Genomic DNA, 17711 nt, shown 5'->3' on the forward strand with positions numbered 1-17711 from the left:
TTTACACTGTTCAAAAACTTGTTAATTTTTGTATTTTATTTTTTTTAAATAAATTTTTTAATAACATTTTAAAATATTTACAAAATGATGTTTTTTGAGTTCTTTAGTGTAACACCCTCTTGAAAAGCTTTGTATTCATTATGTAACAGTGGTGGAGTATTATCTTCTAATTTTTCTAATTCTGCTAAAGGTTTATTGTTACTCCTATAGTCAAATTGGAATAACCCCGGAATTTGTAAACATTGTTTTTCATATTCTTCACATATCCTTGAAAATTCAGCAATTCCAAGTTGAAATGAAACACTACTTCTGTCAATGTTGCATTTTTTAAATAAACTATCAGTTAAATCATTAGCTAATTCTTTTGGATATAATGTTTTAATACATTTCTCAATATATTTTCTTCTGTAATGAAATACATGGCGTGCAATTTTTTCTACAAGTTCAAAAGAACAAGGAATTAATGGTTCAATTCTAGGAGTAAATTTAACAACAGCAACGTCAACATCTGGTTTTGGTACAAAACATGTTCCAGGAATTTCAAAAAGATACTCTGGTTGTGAGATATATTGAGATGTAATGGATATTCTTGAACGTTCATTAGTATCAATTGGAGAACAAATTCTTTTTCCAACTTCTTTTTGAAATGTTAAAATAAAAGGAACTCTACCAAATGCCATAGCCCCACGTCTATAAGACATATCTTTTAAAAATTTAATAATTAATGGACTTGCAATATTAAAAGGAAGATTTCCAACAATAAAAAAATTATTACAATCATCTAACCATGAATTTGCTTCTGTATAATAATCTTGCCATATATTTTCAATATTAGTTTTAAGAATATCTTCTCTATGAATTTTTAACTTATCATTTGAAGCTTGAGCTAAGTGCTAAATAACAATGATAATAAAATAATTTTATAATAAAAACATACTTCTAAAGGTGGAATAAATCTTGAATCTATTTCAATAACATCTAAACTGTTTATGTCTTTTTCAAGTATGGCTCTAGTTATACCACCGGGCCCTGGTCCAATTTCAATTACATGTGCATTATTTATATTACCGAGTTTATTAACAATTTTTCTAGTTAAATTCATATCCATTAAATAATTTTGTGAAAGAATTTTTTTGGCACGTAGCCTATACATATGAACAAAACTTTTTAATGATGGTAAAGGTGGTAGTCGAGACATTTTTCTAGAAATAATATATATAAATAAAATTAAATAATTAAAATCACAATTAAAATAAAGATTCTTCCCAACAAGAAATTTATTGGTATTATCAACACACATTCTTTATTATGTTCAAAAAGTAATTTTTATTTGAGAAAAAAATGGGTTATGTTAATGATAGAATGCCTTTAATAGGATTTGGAACTTTTCAAATAAAATCTTCAGATATTTATCAATGTCTTGATGTAGCTTTACAAACTGGTTATCGTTTTATAGATACTGCTCAATGTTATGGTAATGAAAAAGCTATTGGAGATGCATTAAAAATTTTATTACAAAAATATAACTTAAAAAGGTACGTTTAAAATAAATTATTAGTTAAATTGTATTTAAAGAAGTGATATATTTATTACAACAAAAGTTGCTCCAAAATTTCAAGGAAAAGACAAATGTCGGAAGTCGATTTTAAAATCTCTTGAAAAATTACAAACAGATTATATAGATTTAGTTTTAATACATTGGCCAGGAACTGCAAATCTCTCTTCAGATAGTATTAAAAATTCTAAAAACAGAAAAGAATCATGGCAAGAATTAGAAGAATTTTACAGACAAAATGTAGTACGGTCTATTGGAGTATCCAACTACAATATTGTTCACTTAGAAGAATTGTTATCTTATTGTAAAGTTAAACCAGAAGTTAATCAATGTGAATATCATCCATATTTTTATACATATGATTTAGTTTCTTATTGTAAAGAAAAAGAAATTCATTTTCAAGCTTACAGTAGTTTTGGAAGTGCCTCAAATAAAAATATTTTGATGGAAGATGAACAAATTAAAAATTTTGCTAAATTAAAAAATAAAACTACTAGCCAAGTTCTTTTAGCATGGTCTTTATCACAGGGAATCAGTGTTCTTCCAAGAAGTAAATGTCCTAGTCATATCATTGAAAATTTTGAAAGTATTAATTTAAAATTGACAGATTCTGAGATAAAATCACTAGTTAAAGAAAAACAACAAAAATTTTGTTGGGATCCATCTAAAGTTATTTAAATGATTTATTTGTTTCGCTTTTCTAACATTTTTTTTTACAATACATATATTAAATTACCAATTTTTAATAGTTTTATTTTAGATTAAGTTAATGTTACGATTGATAGCTAAAAATATAAACAAAGTTTATTGTAAAAGATATTACTCAGAAACTATAAAGGAAAAAAGTAAAAAAGGTAAAAATCTTTTATATTTGTTTTTTTTTTAATTTTGTAGAAATTAGTAAAGGCAAAAGATTTATATACTCAATAAGTGCAACTAGTGTATTTTTACTAACACATGGAGCCTTATATCTACGTAGAAGATTTGAGAACCAAAAAACTGATTCTTTAGTGGATACAATACCATTTGATGATTTTCTTCATAATTACTTATTGAAAGGCAAAGTTTCTTCAATTGTCTATCAAGTACCATTTTCGGTGGCAGATGTTTATCTTGAAGAAAAACTTCAGAATACAAAATTGTCTGAAAAAGATAAATTTAAATCAGATTTGGCACTTCGATTTATAAATAAGAAACAAGAATATATTGTTAGAACTCCTGATATAAGAGTTAAATTTGAAGAAGATTCAAAAGCTTTCAAAGAAATAATAAATGATGTCAATGAAAATATGAAAAAAATAAATGAAGATTCTTATAAAGAAATAAATTTGTCTATTAATGATTATCCATCAAAAGGAGAATTTTTTATTATTTTTGCTACATCAACAGCACTCCTTGCTTCTATATTATTAGTTTAATATTTTTTTATAGTATTTTTATTAGGAACAAATTAAAAATATATCAATTTAGATTTTATAATAGATATTGTTACGTATATATTTCTATTGATTGTTAACTATTGTTTTTTTTTAATTTTTTTAAAACAATATGAAAGAAACTATTTATATGGGTGTAAATTTTATTTATTAAATAAAATTTTTTGATATATAAACAAAAATATGAAATGAATAGTATTAAAAGAATAGTATTTTCTTGACATTCATAGAAGTATCATAATAATAGACAATTTTTTTTGATAAAAAAATTATTCACTCTAATGAGTACACATCTGAAAGATAATCAAATAAAAATTAAAATAATTGTAAAAAAAAATAAAATAAAAATGCTTAAATTATGAAATAATATATTATTAAAATTAATACTAAAGTCTTACCAATTTAAAAATATAATAAAAATATATTTTTATACTATTTTTAAAATTATGACATTTATTAATAGTATAGAAATAAAATAAAAGATTCATTAATTTATTCAATATGAATAATTTGATATATAGGATGAAGTTAAACTTGAAGCCATACTTTCTTTGACACGTGAACCAATGTTAATATTTGGAAAACTATCATCAATTAAAAAATCACCTGAAAATTCTTTACAGGGAACTTCCAGTATCATATCATCCAATTCATCCTCCAGGTCAGATGTATTAAGTGATGAAGAAAGATTATTATTAGCATTATTACAATTTTTTCTATAATTAAAAAAAAAGTTAAATATTTTTTATCAAATAAACAATCAATTACTTTTTATATCTTCTTTTAAAAAAACGTTTCTTTTTTTTGTTTAATGAAAAATGTTTATTATTTAAATATTCATCATCTAAATTTTGACTATCTATAATTTTTCTTAACTCTAATACTTCCTTCTTAAGAAGTTTAACTTTATCTTGTTCATCAAATAACATTCTCGTTGTCATAGTCCTTACAATCTCTTCATCTCTTAATTTTTCTTTTTCTTCTAACAATACTTTTGTCAATCTTTCATTTTCCAATTCCAAAGCAGTTTTCCATGTCATTAATTTATTTTTTTGTTTTTTACATTCCGTCAATGAAGCATGATTCATGTCAAATTTTGTCAATTCATCTCTATTGTTACATTGTACTGCAAGGCGAATAGATTCTACTATTTTTTTTGAACATAACTCATCAAAATGGGCAAAATGATAGGTGGTACATGATGAATGAATGTGAATTTTTATGGTAAATTCAAATCTATCTTTTTTAAAAAAAGACGTCTCCGGAACATCTGTATTTTTAGTTAAATTAATAAAATGTCTTTTTGAAGGAGATGGTGTTTTAGTTAATTCCCATAAAAATATTGAACCTGGTAATATAGTACACCAATAAACTTTTGAATTAGATGTAAATAAATTTATTGGTATACATGAATATCTTTCTTTAATTTTTTCACATAAAACAAATCCCTATAATAATAAAAAAATAAATAAATAACTAAAAAATTATTATTATTATATATCTTACTTTAAAAATTATTTGAATAACAAAACGTTCATAAACTTTATCTACTGCTGGTTCAAGACTTATTCTATCATGAAAAAATATTCTAATTAAATATATAAAAACATCAAAAGTAATTATATTATCATGATCATACTCTTCCGGAAATTCTATATTTTCAGCTTTTGTTGGATTAATAAGACGAAATATTCTATTAATAAGAAAATAAGCAACATTAGGTGGCAATGATACATTAGTATATTGAAAAATTTGATGATAATGTTTTTCATAAAATGGCTCTTTTATATTAACATATTTTTTATCATTTTTTTCATCTTCAATAGCAACCAGGTCAAATTCTTGAGGTGATAATGAATTAGAAAAATATAAAAATATCATATATAATCGTTGATTAAGTTGATCATCCCAAAATAGATTAATTGATTCTGTTGAAGGTGTTCGAATATTATGAGATCCATATGAATACATTTCTAAAAATAATAATTAAATATGATAAAATATTGGTATATTATAAATAATATAAATATTCACTATATGTAATCAAAAATATTACTATAATATAAGTGGATAGAAAGAAAGATGGCAGTTGTATGTGATTGTGTTATAATAACAAACTTCTATTAACAATTTAGTTAAGAAGTGCTTTATAATAAAATGCCTTTGCTTATCAATAAGTAAAATGACATTTATTTAAAATACTTTCTTTAAAAAATTGCTAATAGTTTACATCATATGATAGAAGAATTGTTTTAGAAAAATGTTGATTTGCAATCATTTTCATTTCTCATGTTTGTTTTATATTCAGGCTAACAATAAAGAAGTTGTTTAGTGGGACAATTTTTAGTTTAATTGATAAAAATTTTTTACTCCACATTTTGTGAATATTATATTATTGATATATCATTAATCTTTAAACTAACATTCACTAAAATTTATTTATTTTCATATATATATATATAATATAATATATATGAACATTTATATATTTTATTTATGTGTTTTTTTTAAAGTACAAGGAATTAAATTATAATGACTAAAAATATGATTTATCAAAATACAAAAAAAAAAATCAAATATATCTCAATGAATTATATGTAAGTTTTTTTTTATTATTAAAATTTATTTTAAAATATAATTATCTTGTTTATTTTTTATTATTATACTACATTATACCATAAAACAGTTAAAATTATAATTTTTTTTTACTATTAACTATATACATATTAAACTTGATATCTTTTTTTTTTTATTTTAAAATTGAGTATAAAAACTTTAATATTACTATATAAATATAGTTTTCCTTTTATAATGTTATAAATTTTAACTATCCTTTATCTTCTATATAAATATTAATAACATATTATATTGCTTATCAAATTAACTTGAAGATTACAATCATGCATCGTACATTTAAATGTTAAATTACAATCGTTTATATATTTATTGTCATTTTATATAGTGTGATATATTTTAATTAAATTTAATCAAATAAATAGCTTAACTAGTAAAGCTTTTGAAATAAATTACAATATATTTTCCTTTTGATTTAAACTTTATTATTTCCTATCAACGTATTTTAAATTAAAAATTTTACCTTTCCATAACATATGACTTAATATTTATTTATTAAACATTCTTATTTACATTTAAGATGTTAAATTACTTTAAAAAATGATTAACATTTATTTGTTAAAATTAATATTTACGTAAATTTTTTTTTCCCTTTTTAGTTTTTGCTCATTTTATTTTTTTCTATAAACTAATAATTTTAGTTTACCCTACATGTATAATTATTGATATTATTCAATAAAAAAAAAACTTTCTTTATTTGTTTTAACTTTACGTCAATTTTGCAATCACTTTTTAAATATATTTTACCTGTCATCATTACTTATTAGTCATACTGTGTTTAAAATTTAAAATTTTTAATTCTAACTATCAATATTTTTTATCACATCTATCAAAACTTTTTGAATTGATATTTTTAAAAAAAAAGTACACAATTCAATATTAACATTTAAAAGTTGATACCTATTTTATTTTAAAACTAATTATTGGTTTTATATAATATTTATAATATAATCCTTTATTTTTTTAGGTAATTTTGCATCAAATATTACCTTATAACATGCTCTAATGGTTGCAGTACCGTATGCTGAAAGTAATGCTAGAATAATACTTAGAAATATTAACATTCCACTTGTTGATTCATACCCTAAAGATGGAAAGAATTACAAAACCGACAAAAGAATATTTCGTCTTCGTCTTTCCATCAAATGTGGAGATAAAGAACTTCTAACACCAATTGTGGAAAATCTTTCAGCCAAAATGATGAATATTGAATTTCCAGATGAATATATTTTGTATGTATAAAATAATTTTATAAAATTATTTAATCATTTTTTTTAAGTAATAATGTTCCTTCAAATTTTGCAATTACCATATCAGTTTTGTCACTTCGTCCTGATTTTACCATTGGAAAAGGAAGTAATATTTTTGATAAATTAACCTCAACACTTACAAAAAGTATTGGAGGAAGTACTTTTGATAAAAATGCTACTTATAATTCTAAATATGGAACAATAACACCTCATTTTATATATGATTATCCAGAAGATCAAAATGATCTTTTACAAAATGTGGCAAAAGTAAAATTAACATTAAAAAATGTAAATCATATTAAAGAAACAGTTTATAGATTAAAAAGAAATGATAATTTTTCACTTGATTCTGATATATTTCCACCTTTATTTGGAACAATATCACTATCAATGATACTTCAACCTCAAAGTTTACTTACTCCAATAAAACAAGGTTTTGCTAATATAACACTTTGCCTTCAACAAAGAACTTTAAGAAATGTTTATTGTATATTAAAAGGTGGTAATTTAACTATTTTTAATACAGCTCCACTTCATCATAAAGATGGAACAATTGAGATTCCTGTTAATACTGATACTGTAATACATATAGATAGAAGAACTGATTCTATTGTTTTATCAGCAATTGTTTCTAAAAATGAGATGGTTAAGGAAGTCATTGTAGATGTTAATAAAAATGAAGAAATATTAGAATGGTGTAAAGCATTAAGTACACAAATTGTTGATACAAAAATTTATGGTGATGCTGCATCAAAAGATTACTATACAATTGTAACAAAAGGATTTAAAAATTTTAAAAAATCTCATACTTTAGAATCACCTTTTAGTATTTATGAAACACTTCTTTCCTCTTATAATACTATTCAAAATAAAGAACCTAAAAAACTTGAACGTTATGATAATTTAGTTGATTCAGGATATATTTCAAGTACAGTTTCAGGTTTAAGTAACTCAAGTCAACAAATAATTTACAATAATTATAATTCACAATCAAATAAATCTCCAAAAAAATTAAGAAGAATAACGGTTATGGATTACTTTGAAAAACATTCTCCAGGAAATAGTAATTTTTATGGAACAGTAGTACTTGATAAAGATAAAACATTAAATAAAAAAATTAAAAATGTAACATTTAATGGAAATAAACATGGATTACCACGATGTGGTGAATTAATCGACAGAACTAATAAATTAAATTCAAAAAATTATATAGAAACAACTAAACTTTAGTATAATAATTTTGAAGAAAAAAAGTTGTTATATATATTTATTAAAAAAGCTTATTACAGTGTATCTCCTTATTACTTTTTTTTTTTATTTTTTTATTATTAATATATGTAGAATTATTTAATAGATGCTAATTTTTATTTAACGAACCAATTTAACATAATGAATATTTAAATTTTTATGAATGAAACACAATAAATCATTCTTTTGTATTATGTGATTATTTTTTTTTTCTGATTATAAAATATGTATGAAGATACAATTAAATCTGAATTTGTTTTTGACTATCCAAAAGAAACAATTATAAATAATGACAATATTATAAATAATTTTAATGAACAATCAAGTTTTTTTGTACAAAAATTTCCCAATGAAACAAAATCATTTTATTTAACATACAGAGATATTATTGATAATGCATTGACAGAATTAGAAGTACCATACATATATCATACTGGACATAGTACTGTTTATAAAGGATTTTCAAAAAGGTAAAATTTTATATACTTAAATAATAATAAAATTTTATTTATTTATAGATATAATAAAACTGTTGCTATTAAAATAATACATAAAAATAAAATACCTGAATCATGTCGTGAAACATTTCTACCAAGAGAATTATTTGTTACAAAATCTGCTAATCATCCAAATCTTGCTAAATGCCTTTATATCTCTCAACCAAATGATTCAAAAATTGTTATCATATCTGAATATTATAATAATGGTACATTACAAGATCTTATTAATAGAAATAAAAGACTTCCCGAAAAAGTATGTTCTATTATATTTCGTCAACTTATAGAAGCTGTCAATTACCTTCATCAAAGGGGAGTCGTACATCGTGACATTAAACCATTAAATATTTTATTTGATGAAAATAAAAATTTAAAGTTAGTTGATTTTGGTTTTGCAAGAGAGATGAAACTTTTTGATAAATCTACTTCTTTTTGTGGTAGTCCTAATTATACTACAATTAATGTTTTGTTACAAAAACCATATTGTCCTTATGCTGGAGATTGGTATTCAATTGGAGTTGTTTTATATGTAATGTTAACTGGTGAATTTCCAATGAATCCTGTTGATAGGATGAGATTAGGTATTGATGATGTACGTTTTTATAGTTACTTTCCTAGTGGTAGAGCATCATCATTATTAAATGACTTACTTAAAATTAATGAAGAAGAAAGAGCAGGATATAAAGAGTGTATGGAAAGTGAATTTATGAAATTTCATAATGGTGAATGGCAGTTAAGTGATAATAAATATATTTATAAAATGTTATAATTGAATTTTTAAAGATAATAAGATTATCTTATCTTAAAAATTATTAAAAGTATAATTAGAAAATTTAATAAATTTTGTCTATAATATAAATACTTCACAATAAAAAAAACAATGAAATAGTGGAAGTATTTTTGTGGAGAAAATATGTTTTTACATGAAATTTAAAAAATAAGTTGATTGAAAATAGTTTAATTTTTATACAACATGTTTCAGATGTGATACTGAAAAGTTAGGAACAATGAATATTTTAGAAAATTTTCCACTTTTTGTTATACTTTGTTTCAACATGAAAGTAAAAAGAAGTGGATTTCTGCAATCGATTTTTTTGTGAATTTTATTTATAATCTACTTTTAAAACATTTTCATATTTGCAACCATTTTTAAAATGATAACAAAAGATTAGTCGCGGAAAAGTGTTAAGTATTATATATCGAAAACTGTTAAATATTTAAAAATACTTTCAACATGAAATACATCTTAAAATTTAAAAACTTGAAAAATAGCATAAGACATAAAGTTTCATGTTATTATGAACTCATCTTTTTGAATTGTGACTATATTAATGAAAAACTTTTTAAGACGACATTTCTTTATTATATTCAAAATTTATCCTAATTAAAAAACTATAGAATGAATGTACCCTTGTTTTCAAATTTTAAAAAAAAAAATTTATACAACATATTATTAAAAAGTTAAATAAAAAACATATAAAATTTTAAAATAAAAAAAATTATAATCTTTAAACATTAATTTACAAATTAATAATTTTTTACTAACCATATCTAAAATTTTGTTATTAAACTTTTTTAGTGTCATAATAAGATTATTTTTTTGAATATTATCATAGAAAACATCAAAATATAATAGGATTTTTTGTCTTTAGATTTTAATAAACAAATATTGTTAAAATTAACAAAGATAAAATTAATATTAATTATAATAAAAGTATATTTCAAGAGTTGTTGTATTATAATTATCACCAAAAATAAATAAAATGACTGAAAAAACTCAATTACAATCATTAATATGTTCACCCATAAATTTAGAAAATAATTTTGGAGATATTGAAAATTTAGAAGGATTATTTATAGACAATTGGAGTATTCATGAAGTTATTGGTAAAGGTGCATTTGGTTATGTATATAGATGTTCAACAAAAACAAAAGATGGAACTTTTCATGATGCTGCAATTAAATTTGAAAAAAAACAATCACCAGGTAGTGCATCTTTTCTTAAAATGGAATGTACTATCTTATTAAAACTTGCCAAAATGGGAAATATGAAAAATTTCACAACTTTATATAATACTGGAGAGAGATGTAATTTTGATTATATGATTATGACATTACTAGGACCAAATCTTTTTGATATTTGTGCTTTTCTTCCAGGTGAAAAAATGGAAATTGGAACATGGGTTCGTGTTGTGTATCAGGCATTATTAGCAATACAATCACTCCATGAAATTAAATATATACATTTAGATATTAAACCAGCCAATTTTGCACTTGGACATAGGAATGACTCAATTCGTTGTCAAATTTTACATCTTTTAGATTTTGGTTTATCACGAAAATATGGATCACGTACAAATCCTAAAATTCCAATTTACAGTGCTCCTAAACAAGGAATTGAATATGTTGGAACAGTAACTCATTGTAGTCCATATGCACATTCAAGAGTTGAATTGTCAAGACGTGATGATATGTGGAGTTGGTTATTTATGTGTATAGATTTATATAATGAATTACCATGGAGAGAAAAACAAGATGACCAAGAAATTGAAAATTTTAAAAAATCTGCAACATATCAACTTTATTGTGATTCTCTTCCAAAACATTGTCACATAATAATTGATCATATAATGAAACTAGGTACTTATGATTATCCAGATTATGAACTTTGTTTTACACACCTTCTAGCTATTATAAAAGATGAAAATGTAAAAATAACAGATCCATATCAATGGGAATTGTTACCATTAGAAACTAAAGAAATATTAAAACTTTCATGTGATTCACAACTAAAAATATCACCAATTTTAGAAAATATGCAACAAAAACTTGATTTATTAAGTAAAGAAACAAAATCTGATTCAATAGGTGAAAATTTAAAAACATTAAGAATAAATAATGTATTGATTGGGCAATTACAAGATAAAATAAATTATAAAGAATGTGAATTAGAAATAACTCAAGAGGATGATTCAATAAATGAAAATAGAGATAAAAAAAATATTCAAAAAAATACGAGTACTGAATTAAAGTTAAACAAGAAAAAAAAAGTGGCAAAAGATCAGGTTGGTAATTGTATCAAAATTCGTTATGCTAAGAAAAAAGAAAATGTTCATGGAGAAATTCAAAAAGATGCTATAAATAAAAAATCAACAAACAGTATTGAAAGGAGAAAAAATAAATCACAAAATAGTATTGAAAAAGGTATTATTTTAAAACAAAATCAAAATAAATCAACAACTAAAAGTAAAAATAGTCATAAAAATGAAAATGTTCATAAAGTTTTAGATGTATTACCACAAAAAAAGCATGTTAAACGTCGAAGACATTTTAAAAAATTACCAGCTGTTGATTATGATCCAAATATAATGGTAAAAATTCAAAGACGTTTTAAGGATAATATGTTAGAAAAGTGTAATGACAAAATTAAGACAAATGAAATTATTGAAGAAAGAATACAAAAAGAAAAAAATCCAATAATTATGATTGAAAAAAATAATGACGATGACAAATAATTTAAAATACAAAAAATTGAATAATTTATATAAAAATTAAAATAATTAAGCAACCATGAAATTGCACTCATCTAATCATACTTGTAAAATCTAACTGACCTATTAAAATATACAATAATAATATAAAATTTATTAATTATAATTTTAATATGAATCATAAATTAAATATTAATCTTCTATGATCTAAAATTTTCTCTTCATTTGTATTACTTTCATTGTCATTATAAAATTAAAAAAAAAAATTTTTTTATGATAAATGATTACGTTTTGTTTATCATTTTTAGAGATTAATATGCATATGATTACACGGAAGGATAAATTTTATTTATTTTTAATGATATTAAAAAAAAATTTACTCCACTATATATATTATCCCTGATATATGAGTAAAGTAAATATTCACATTATTAAAAAAATATATTTTATGAATATAAAAGTGTTGTAAAATTAAATATTTGTTACTCTTTTATTTGAATATTTAATATAAATAAAACTTTTTCTCTTAGTATATTAATTAAATTACCTATTTATATTAATCATAAGATATTTAAATAATTCATTAATTCTCATTTGATAAGTTTTGTTAATCTCTGTTCTTTTGTATTTGAAGCTTTATCTAATGAAATAACATGAAATACTTGCAAATTTTAATTTTGAATATTTGTATTTAATATCTTAATATATTCTTTTCTTTTGCTTTATCTGTTTGAAAATGTATTGTAACTATAAATTTTCCGAAATATGTCTAATTTATTTGTAAACTTAACATTTTTTTACTATTTAACATTATTAAAAATACTTTTTCTAATTTTTGTTAAAATTTTCAATACACATAAAATATAATTTTTTAATTTAATCTACAAATTTAACTTTTTTATATTAAGTTTAAAAAGTTGAAGATTGCATAAATTTGAATATTAAAAAATTTTTTAACATTTATTAACATTAATTTATTTATAAAATATATACTTCTACTGAATGTTTTTAAATTTCAAGAAGAATACTTTGTGTCCTAGCCATTGATATTTTATATTAATCAACCAATCTATACACAATTTATCACCCCACACCGTTTATAACACAAATAACATTAAAACAAGTAATCAACAAAAGAAAGTAAATTGTTTCAGTAAAAATAACTTTTTTATTTAAACTGTAATCTATAAAAATATTTATTACAAAAGTTATATAAAAAAAAAAACTTTTAATTGTGCATTAAATAGAAAAATATTTTGAAAGGTACATTTTTAATACCAGGTCTGGTGACTGGTATTAGAGAAATGTTCTTATGAAAAACACGCTAATCTATTAAAATTCAAATTTCTGTATATTAAATATACTTGCTTTCCATAAAAAATTTAATATCCTATTTACATAATTTTCTTTACTTTATTTTTTTTTAAATAAATATTTTGAAATTTATAGTATTTTTATCAAAACAATTTTAAGATTAATAAAAAAAAAATATTTTTTTATCCTCCATAAATTATATTTTTTAGAATATATTATATTAATCTTTTTTTTTATCTATATTTATAATAAATATTTTTAATTAGTTTTCTATTGATAATTTTTATAAATTAAAAAAATAAAATATATTAACTAAATGAATGAATATTACTTTTTTTTTTATTGATTACTTCTTGCAAGTGTTATCTATGTTATAAACGACGCGGACCTGATAAAATATGTGCATTTACTATATCATTATACTTTAGTTTTAATATTTTTGGTTTAATATTTTTATTTTTTGTTATTCTAAAAAAAAATGTATACTATAAAACCACAATTTTTATCTTTATTTTTTTGTTATATTATGCATGTTTATTTTTAAAATATCTTTAAAATATTTTATCATAAATTTTATTACATATATTTCTATTAAAAGTCAATAGTTTATATTTTAGTTTTATAAAATGTAATATACAATTATTATTAGAAATAAGTAATTGTTTCAATATAATCTATCATGTTATAAAAAAATAATGTAAACAATATATTAAATTAAAGTGTAAATGATAAAGTTATCATTTTTGTTAAATTTGTTACTAAACATGTAAATTTTTTTTTTATAAATGTTCTATGGTTACTTATCATTTGATGTTATAATGTATATTTTTTTTTTCAGATTAATTTTTTTTAATTTTATTGTTGATGTTTTAGTATTCTTTTTTTATATATTACCCTTTTATCAATAAGTAATTAGAAAATTTCTAAAAGTTTTCATGATAATTATTTAATATTATTTATATATTTTGTATAAGACACCGATAAAATATTTAAATTGTAGATGTTTGGTAAAATATCATATTTATAGATTATTTAATTGATAAATTATCATTCTTTTTCTTTTGTATATAATTTAAAATTTCTCTCTATCCTAAGTCATGTGACACTTATATAATATTTTATCTCATGAATATTTTACAATACTTTTTAACGAAACATTGTATCAGTATTAAATATTGAAAATTTATATAAACTGATTAGTTGCCTTGAACTTACCATTTCATTTTAGACTGCAGTTTTATTTCAACAACAACAAAAAAAAAAAGATTTTATTTTTAATAATTTTATATTTTTTAAAAGTATAATTAAGTCTAATACGCTCCACGGGATAGTGCGTATACGGACTTGTTGACAGATATCTGTCCCTAAACAATTTGCAATCATTTCCTCCACAGAAGAAGTTTCGGAAGATTTTTCCTTTAGTGAATTTCTTCAATTAGTAAGTTATTTCATTAAATGTTTTCATAAATTTTTTTATTTTTTAGCTTGCTGATCAATCAGTAACTTTAAATTGTTACAACGAACCTAAACTTAGATCTGGCCAGTTGCAACTAAACAACAACGCAGAGCCTCCTTGGGATCCTGACCCGAAAAAAAACTAATATTTAATTTTCTGAATTGGTAAAACATCTCAGAAAGATATTAAAGCTCCGGTTCAAAAATTACCGGTGCTTTTAATTATTTAAAATTCCTTCTTTCAAGAAAACCACATCTCAAGTGCGGTCTTCCCCAGAGCTTGTAAAAGTTTTTATTGCTGATATTAGCTCTTGGACAACAGATTGTAGATTGGCCATTTGTATTTGTCGTTCAGGAAGACCACCTTAGCATCCCTAAATTAAATTAAGAACAACAAAATTTTACAAAACTCTATTATACAAACAAATTTTAAATTTTAAAAAAAATTTATAAAAAAAAATGAATTTTAAAAACAATAATCGTCTTGAAATAATTGATAAGAAACCTATTAGTGTTTTCAATGACCGTCGAACCTCTGAATCATTTGCCAGAGACATAGCCAACATAAAAAATGTCAGTGGAGATTCAAGACCATTTTATGTTATGGATCTTGGAAGAATTCAAGATCTTATAAATTTTTGGGCAACTAATTTACCACGTGTTCGTCCTTTTTATGCTGTTAACTGTAATTACGATACCGTACTAATGAATATTCTTATTTCCTCACCATTTATGGGTTTTTTTGCTAATTCAAGAGAAATGGTTGAGAAAATATATGAATTTACTAATGATTCATCAAGAGTTTTTTATGGTAATCCATTATTAACTGGAAATAATTTAAATATTGCTGTCAAAAGAAATATTCCTTATATAACATGTTATTCATTAAATGACCTTAAGAAAATTTCATTACAATGTCCTGAAGTTAAAATTGTTCTTGAGGTTAACATACAAAATGATATGCCATCTGAAGATCCATCTGCTCATATGGGGGCAACTATCGAAGAGATACCATCAATTCTTGCCGCCATATATAAATTAAATCTTCATTTAGTTGGATTTTCCTTTTCAGTTGGCCAAGACAGACAACATCCAATGGCTTATCGTGATGCATTTTCTGTTATACGTGGTCTTTTCGAAATGGCAGAAGATTTTGGATTAGGAAAAATGTCATTTATAAATATTGGTTCTGGTTTTTCAGCATCAAATATCTTAGAAATACGTCAATTTAAGAATATTGCTGATGAAATCAATGCTTCAATTGATGATTTTTTTCCTTCTATTGAATATCCTGACCTTTACTTTTCTGCAAAACCAGGAAAATTTTTTGCTGCATCTGCTTTTTCACTTTTAACAAATATTATCTCTAAAGATATTGTTGATGTTGATGCTATTGTTCATGAACAATTTTCAACTTCGCGTTCTGCTTTTATCTACAAAGTTAATGAAGGTTGTTATGGATCATTTTCATGTAAGATGAACAATACAATAATTCCAAAATGTTCCCCATTATTTGATGAAAATAATTCTGAAGATGAACAACATTTTTATGGAAGTATTATTGGATCATCTGATTGTCAAAGTGATGTGATTCAAGAAATTTGTCATTTTAGAAAAATGAATGTTGGAGAATGGTTAATTTGGGAAAATATGGGAGCATATTCATTATCCAATTATGAAGAACCATTTGACTTGAATTCATCAGAAACAATTCAACCACCAGTATTCTACTACGTTTCCAGTGATGACTGGCAAAATATAATTTCTTCTAACAAAATAAAAAATCAAAATTCAATCGAATCATTGTACTATGAATCATTTTCAAATGAGTCTGTAGTAGGGTCAATTGATGATGTTCATTCTATCACATCATCTGAAGATTATGAAGATGATGATAAAATGGAGGAGCTTCAAGAATTATTTAATATTTTTGAATCTGTTTACTCATAAATTTGTGTTTCATAAAGCACATATCAAACTGTTTTTTATCGCCACATTATATGAAAAATTTAAAATATTTTATCAAAAATTAAAAAAAATCAAAAAAAGAGGACCGCACTTGAGAGCAATTCTATTTTTTTAATCTTTAATATTATTGTAATGCTTTGATTTTATATATTCACATTAATTTTGTTATAAAACATTTAAATTAATTTATTTTTATATCAAAAAAATAAGAAAAAAAATAAATTATTAATTAACTTATGGTTAATGTAATTTATAGTTTTATACAGCTGTGAATTTTTCTTAAAAAATTTTTACTTGTATTTATCATATGATTTAATGATTAAATATGTATCATTTTTTTATTATTGTATAAACAAAAACGTTTTGAAACTTATTCAAAAATAATTTTTCTCCGTTAATTAAATTAACAAAAAAAAATCATATGTTTTATTAAATTAAAAATCTATGAATTCATGCATCTTTCTACTATTATTAAAAATTTCAAACTTGTTCATTGATTTATTATTCAAATAAAATAATTTTATAGTAAAAAATTATAATCATAATTAAATATTTTTAAAAATTTGTTTAAATAAAATGCTTTATATATTGTACTCATATATTTTAGGTAATTTTTCATTAAACAAAATTATATGTATTTCTAACTGTTTGAATTTAAGCAAAAAAATATTCCCAGGTAACAATCGTATATTATCCAAGTTATAGTTTATAAAAATCCAATTTAAATTTTTTTTATTTGTTTAAATAAAAAAATTTTAATAATAATTGTAAATGCTTTTAGCTTTCAATTTAAACTAAATTTTAAAAGATAAAAGTAGTAAAAGTTTTATAGAAATAAATTAATCAACAAAGGAATGCTTAAA

The 17711-nt window shown here is 22.0% G+C and overlaps 7 protein-coding genes across 7 annotated transcripts; 5 read left to right on the forward strand and 2 right to left on the reverse strand.

The window, feature by feature from the left end:
* Positions 1-77: 77 nt before the first annotated feature.
* SRAE_2000216900 (Dimethyladenosine transferase 1, mitochondrial) lies at positions 78-1198 on the reverse strand (the record flags this gene model as incomplete). The annotated part of the gene is made up of 2 exons (XM_024653208.1): positions 78-893; positions 938-1198. The coding sequence occupies 2 exons, from the start codon at positions 1196-1198 to the stop codon at positions 78-80; spliced, it is 1077 nt and encodes a 358-aa protein (XP_024506707.1).
* A 143-nt stretch (positions 1199-1341) lies between these two features.
* On the forward strand, positions 1342-2973 carry SRAE_2000217000 (Aldo/keto reductase subgroup family and NADP-dependent oxidoreductase domain-containing protein; the record flags this gene model as incomplete). The annotated part of the gene is made up of 4 exons (XM_024653209.1): positions 1342-1535; positions 1576-2224; positions 2316-2409; positions 2450-2973. 4 exons carry the CDS (start codon positions 1342-1344, stop codon positions 2971-2973), a joined length of 1461 nt encoding a protein of 486 aa, XP_024506708.1.
* Positions 2974-3487: 514 nt separating this feature from the next.
* SRAE_2000217100 (Hypothetical protein) lies at positions 3488-4962 on the reverse strand (the record flags this gene model as incomplete). The annotated part of the gene is made up of 4 exons (XM_024653210.1): positions 3488-3707; positions 3760-4439; positions 4498-4579; positions 4631-4962. 4 exons carry the CDS (start codon positions 4960-4962, stop codon positions 3488-3490), a joined length of 1314 nt encoding a protein of 437 aa, XP_024506709.1.
* A 1668-nt stretch (positions 4963-6630) lies between these two features.
* On the forward strand, positions 6631-8105 carry SRAE_2000217200 (Hypothetical protein; the record flags this gene model as incomplete). Its single annotated transcript, XM_024653211.1, has 2 exons — positions 6631-6857; positions 6905-8105. 2 exons carry the CDS (start codon positions 6631-6633, stop codon positions 8103-8105), a joined length of 1428 nt encoding a protein of 475 aa, XP_024506710.1.
* Positions 8106-8348: 243 nt separating this feature from the next.
* SRAE_2000217300 (AT25266p) lies at positions 8349-9389 on the forward strand (the record flags this gene model as incomplete). The annotated part of the gene is made up of 2 exons (XM_024653212.1): positions 8349-8593; positions 8642-9389. 2 exons carry the CDS (start codon positions 8349-8351, stop codon positions 9387-9389), a joined length of 993 nt encoding a protein of 330 aa, XP_024506711.1.
* A 994-nt stretch (positions 9390-10383) lies between these two features.
* Positions 10384-12135, forward strand: SRAE_2000217400 (Protein kinase domain and Serine/threonine-/dual specificity protein kinase, catalytic domain and Protein kinase-like domain-containing protein; the record flags this gene model as incomplete). Its single annotated transcript, XM_024653213.1, has 1 exon — positions 10384-12135. The coding sequence occupies one exon, from the start codon at positions 10384-10386 to the stop codon at positions 12133-12135; it is 1752 nt and encodes a 583-aa protein (XP_024506712.1).
* A 3204-nt stretch (positions 12136-15339) lies between these two features.
* SRAE_2000217500 (Ornithine/DAP/Arg decarboxylase family and Ornithine decarboxylase family and Alanine racemase/group IV decarboxylase, C-terminal domain and Orn/DAP/Arg decarboxylase 2, C-terminal domain and Orn/DAP/Arg decarboxylase 2, N-terminal domain-containing protein) lies at positions 15340-16830 on the forward strand (the record flags this gene model as incomplete). Its single annotated transcript, XM_024653214.1, has 1 exon — positions 15340-16830. One exon carries the CDS (start codon positions 15340-15342, stop codon positions 16828-16830), a length of 1491 nt encoding a protein of 496 aa, XP_024506713.1.
* Between the last annotated feature and the right edge of the window lie 881 nt (positions 16831-17711).

This window comes from Strongyloides ratti (genome assembly GCF_001040885.1).
Source record: "Strongyloides ratti genome assembly S_ratti_ED321, chromosome : 2".
NCBI classification, from domain to species: Eukaryota; Metazoa; Nematoda; class Chromadorea; order Rhabditida; family Strongyloididae; genus Strongyloides; species Strongyloides ratti.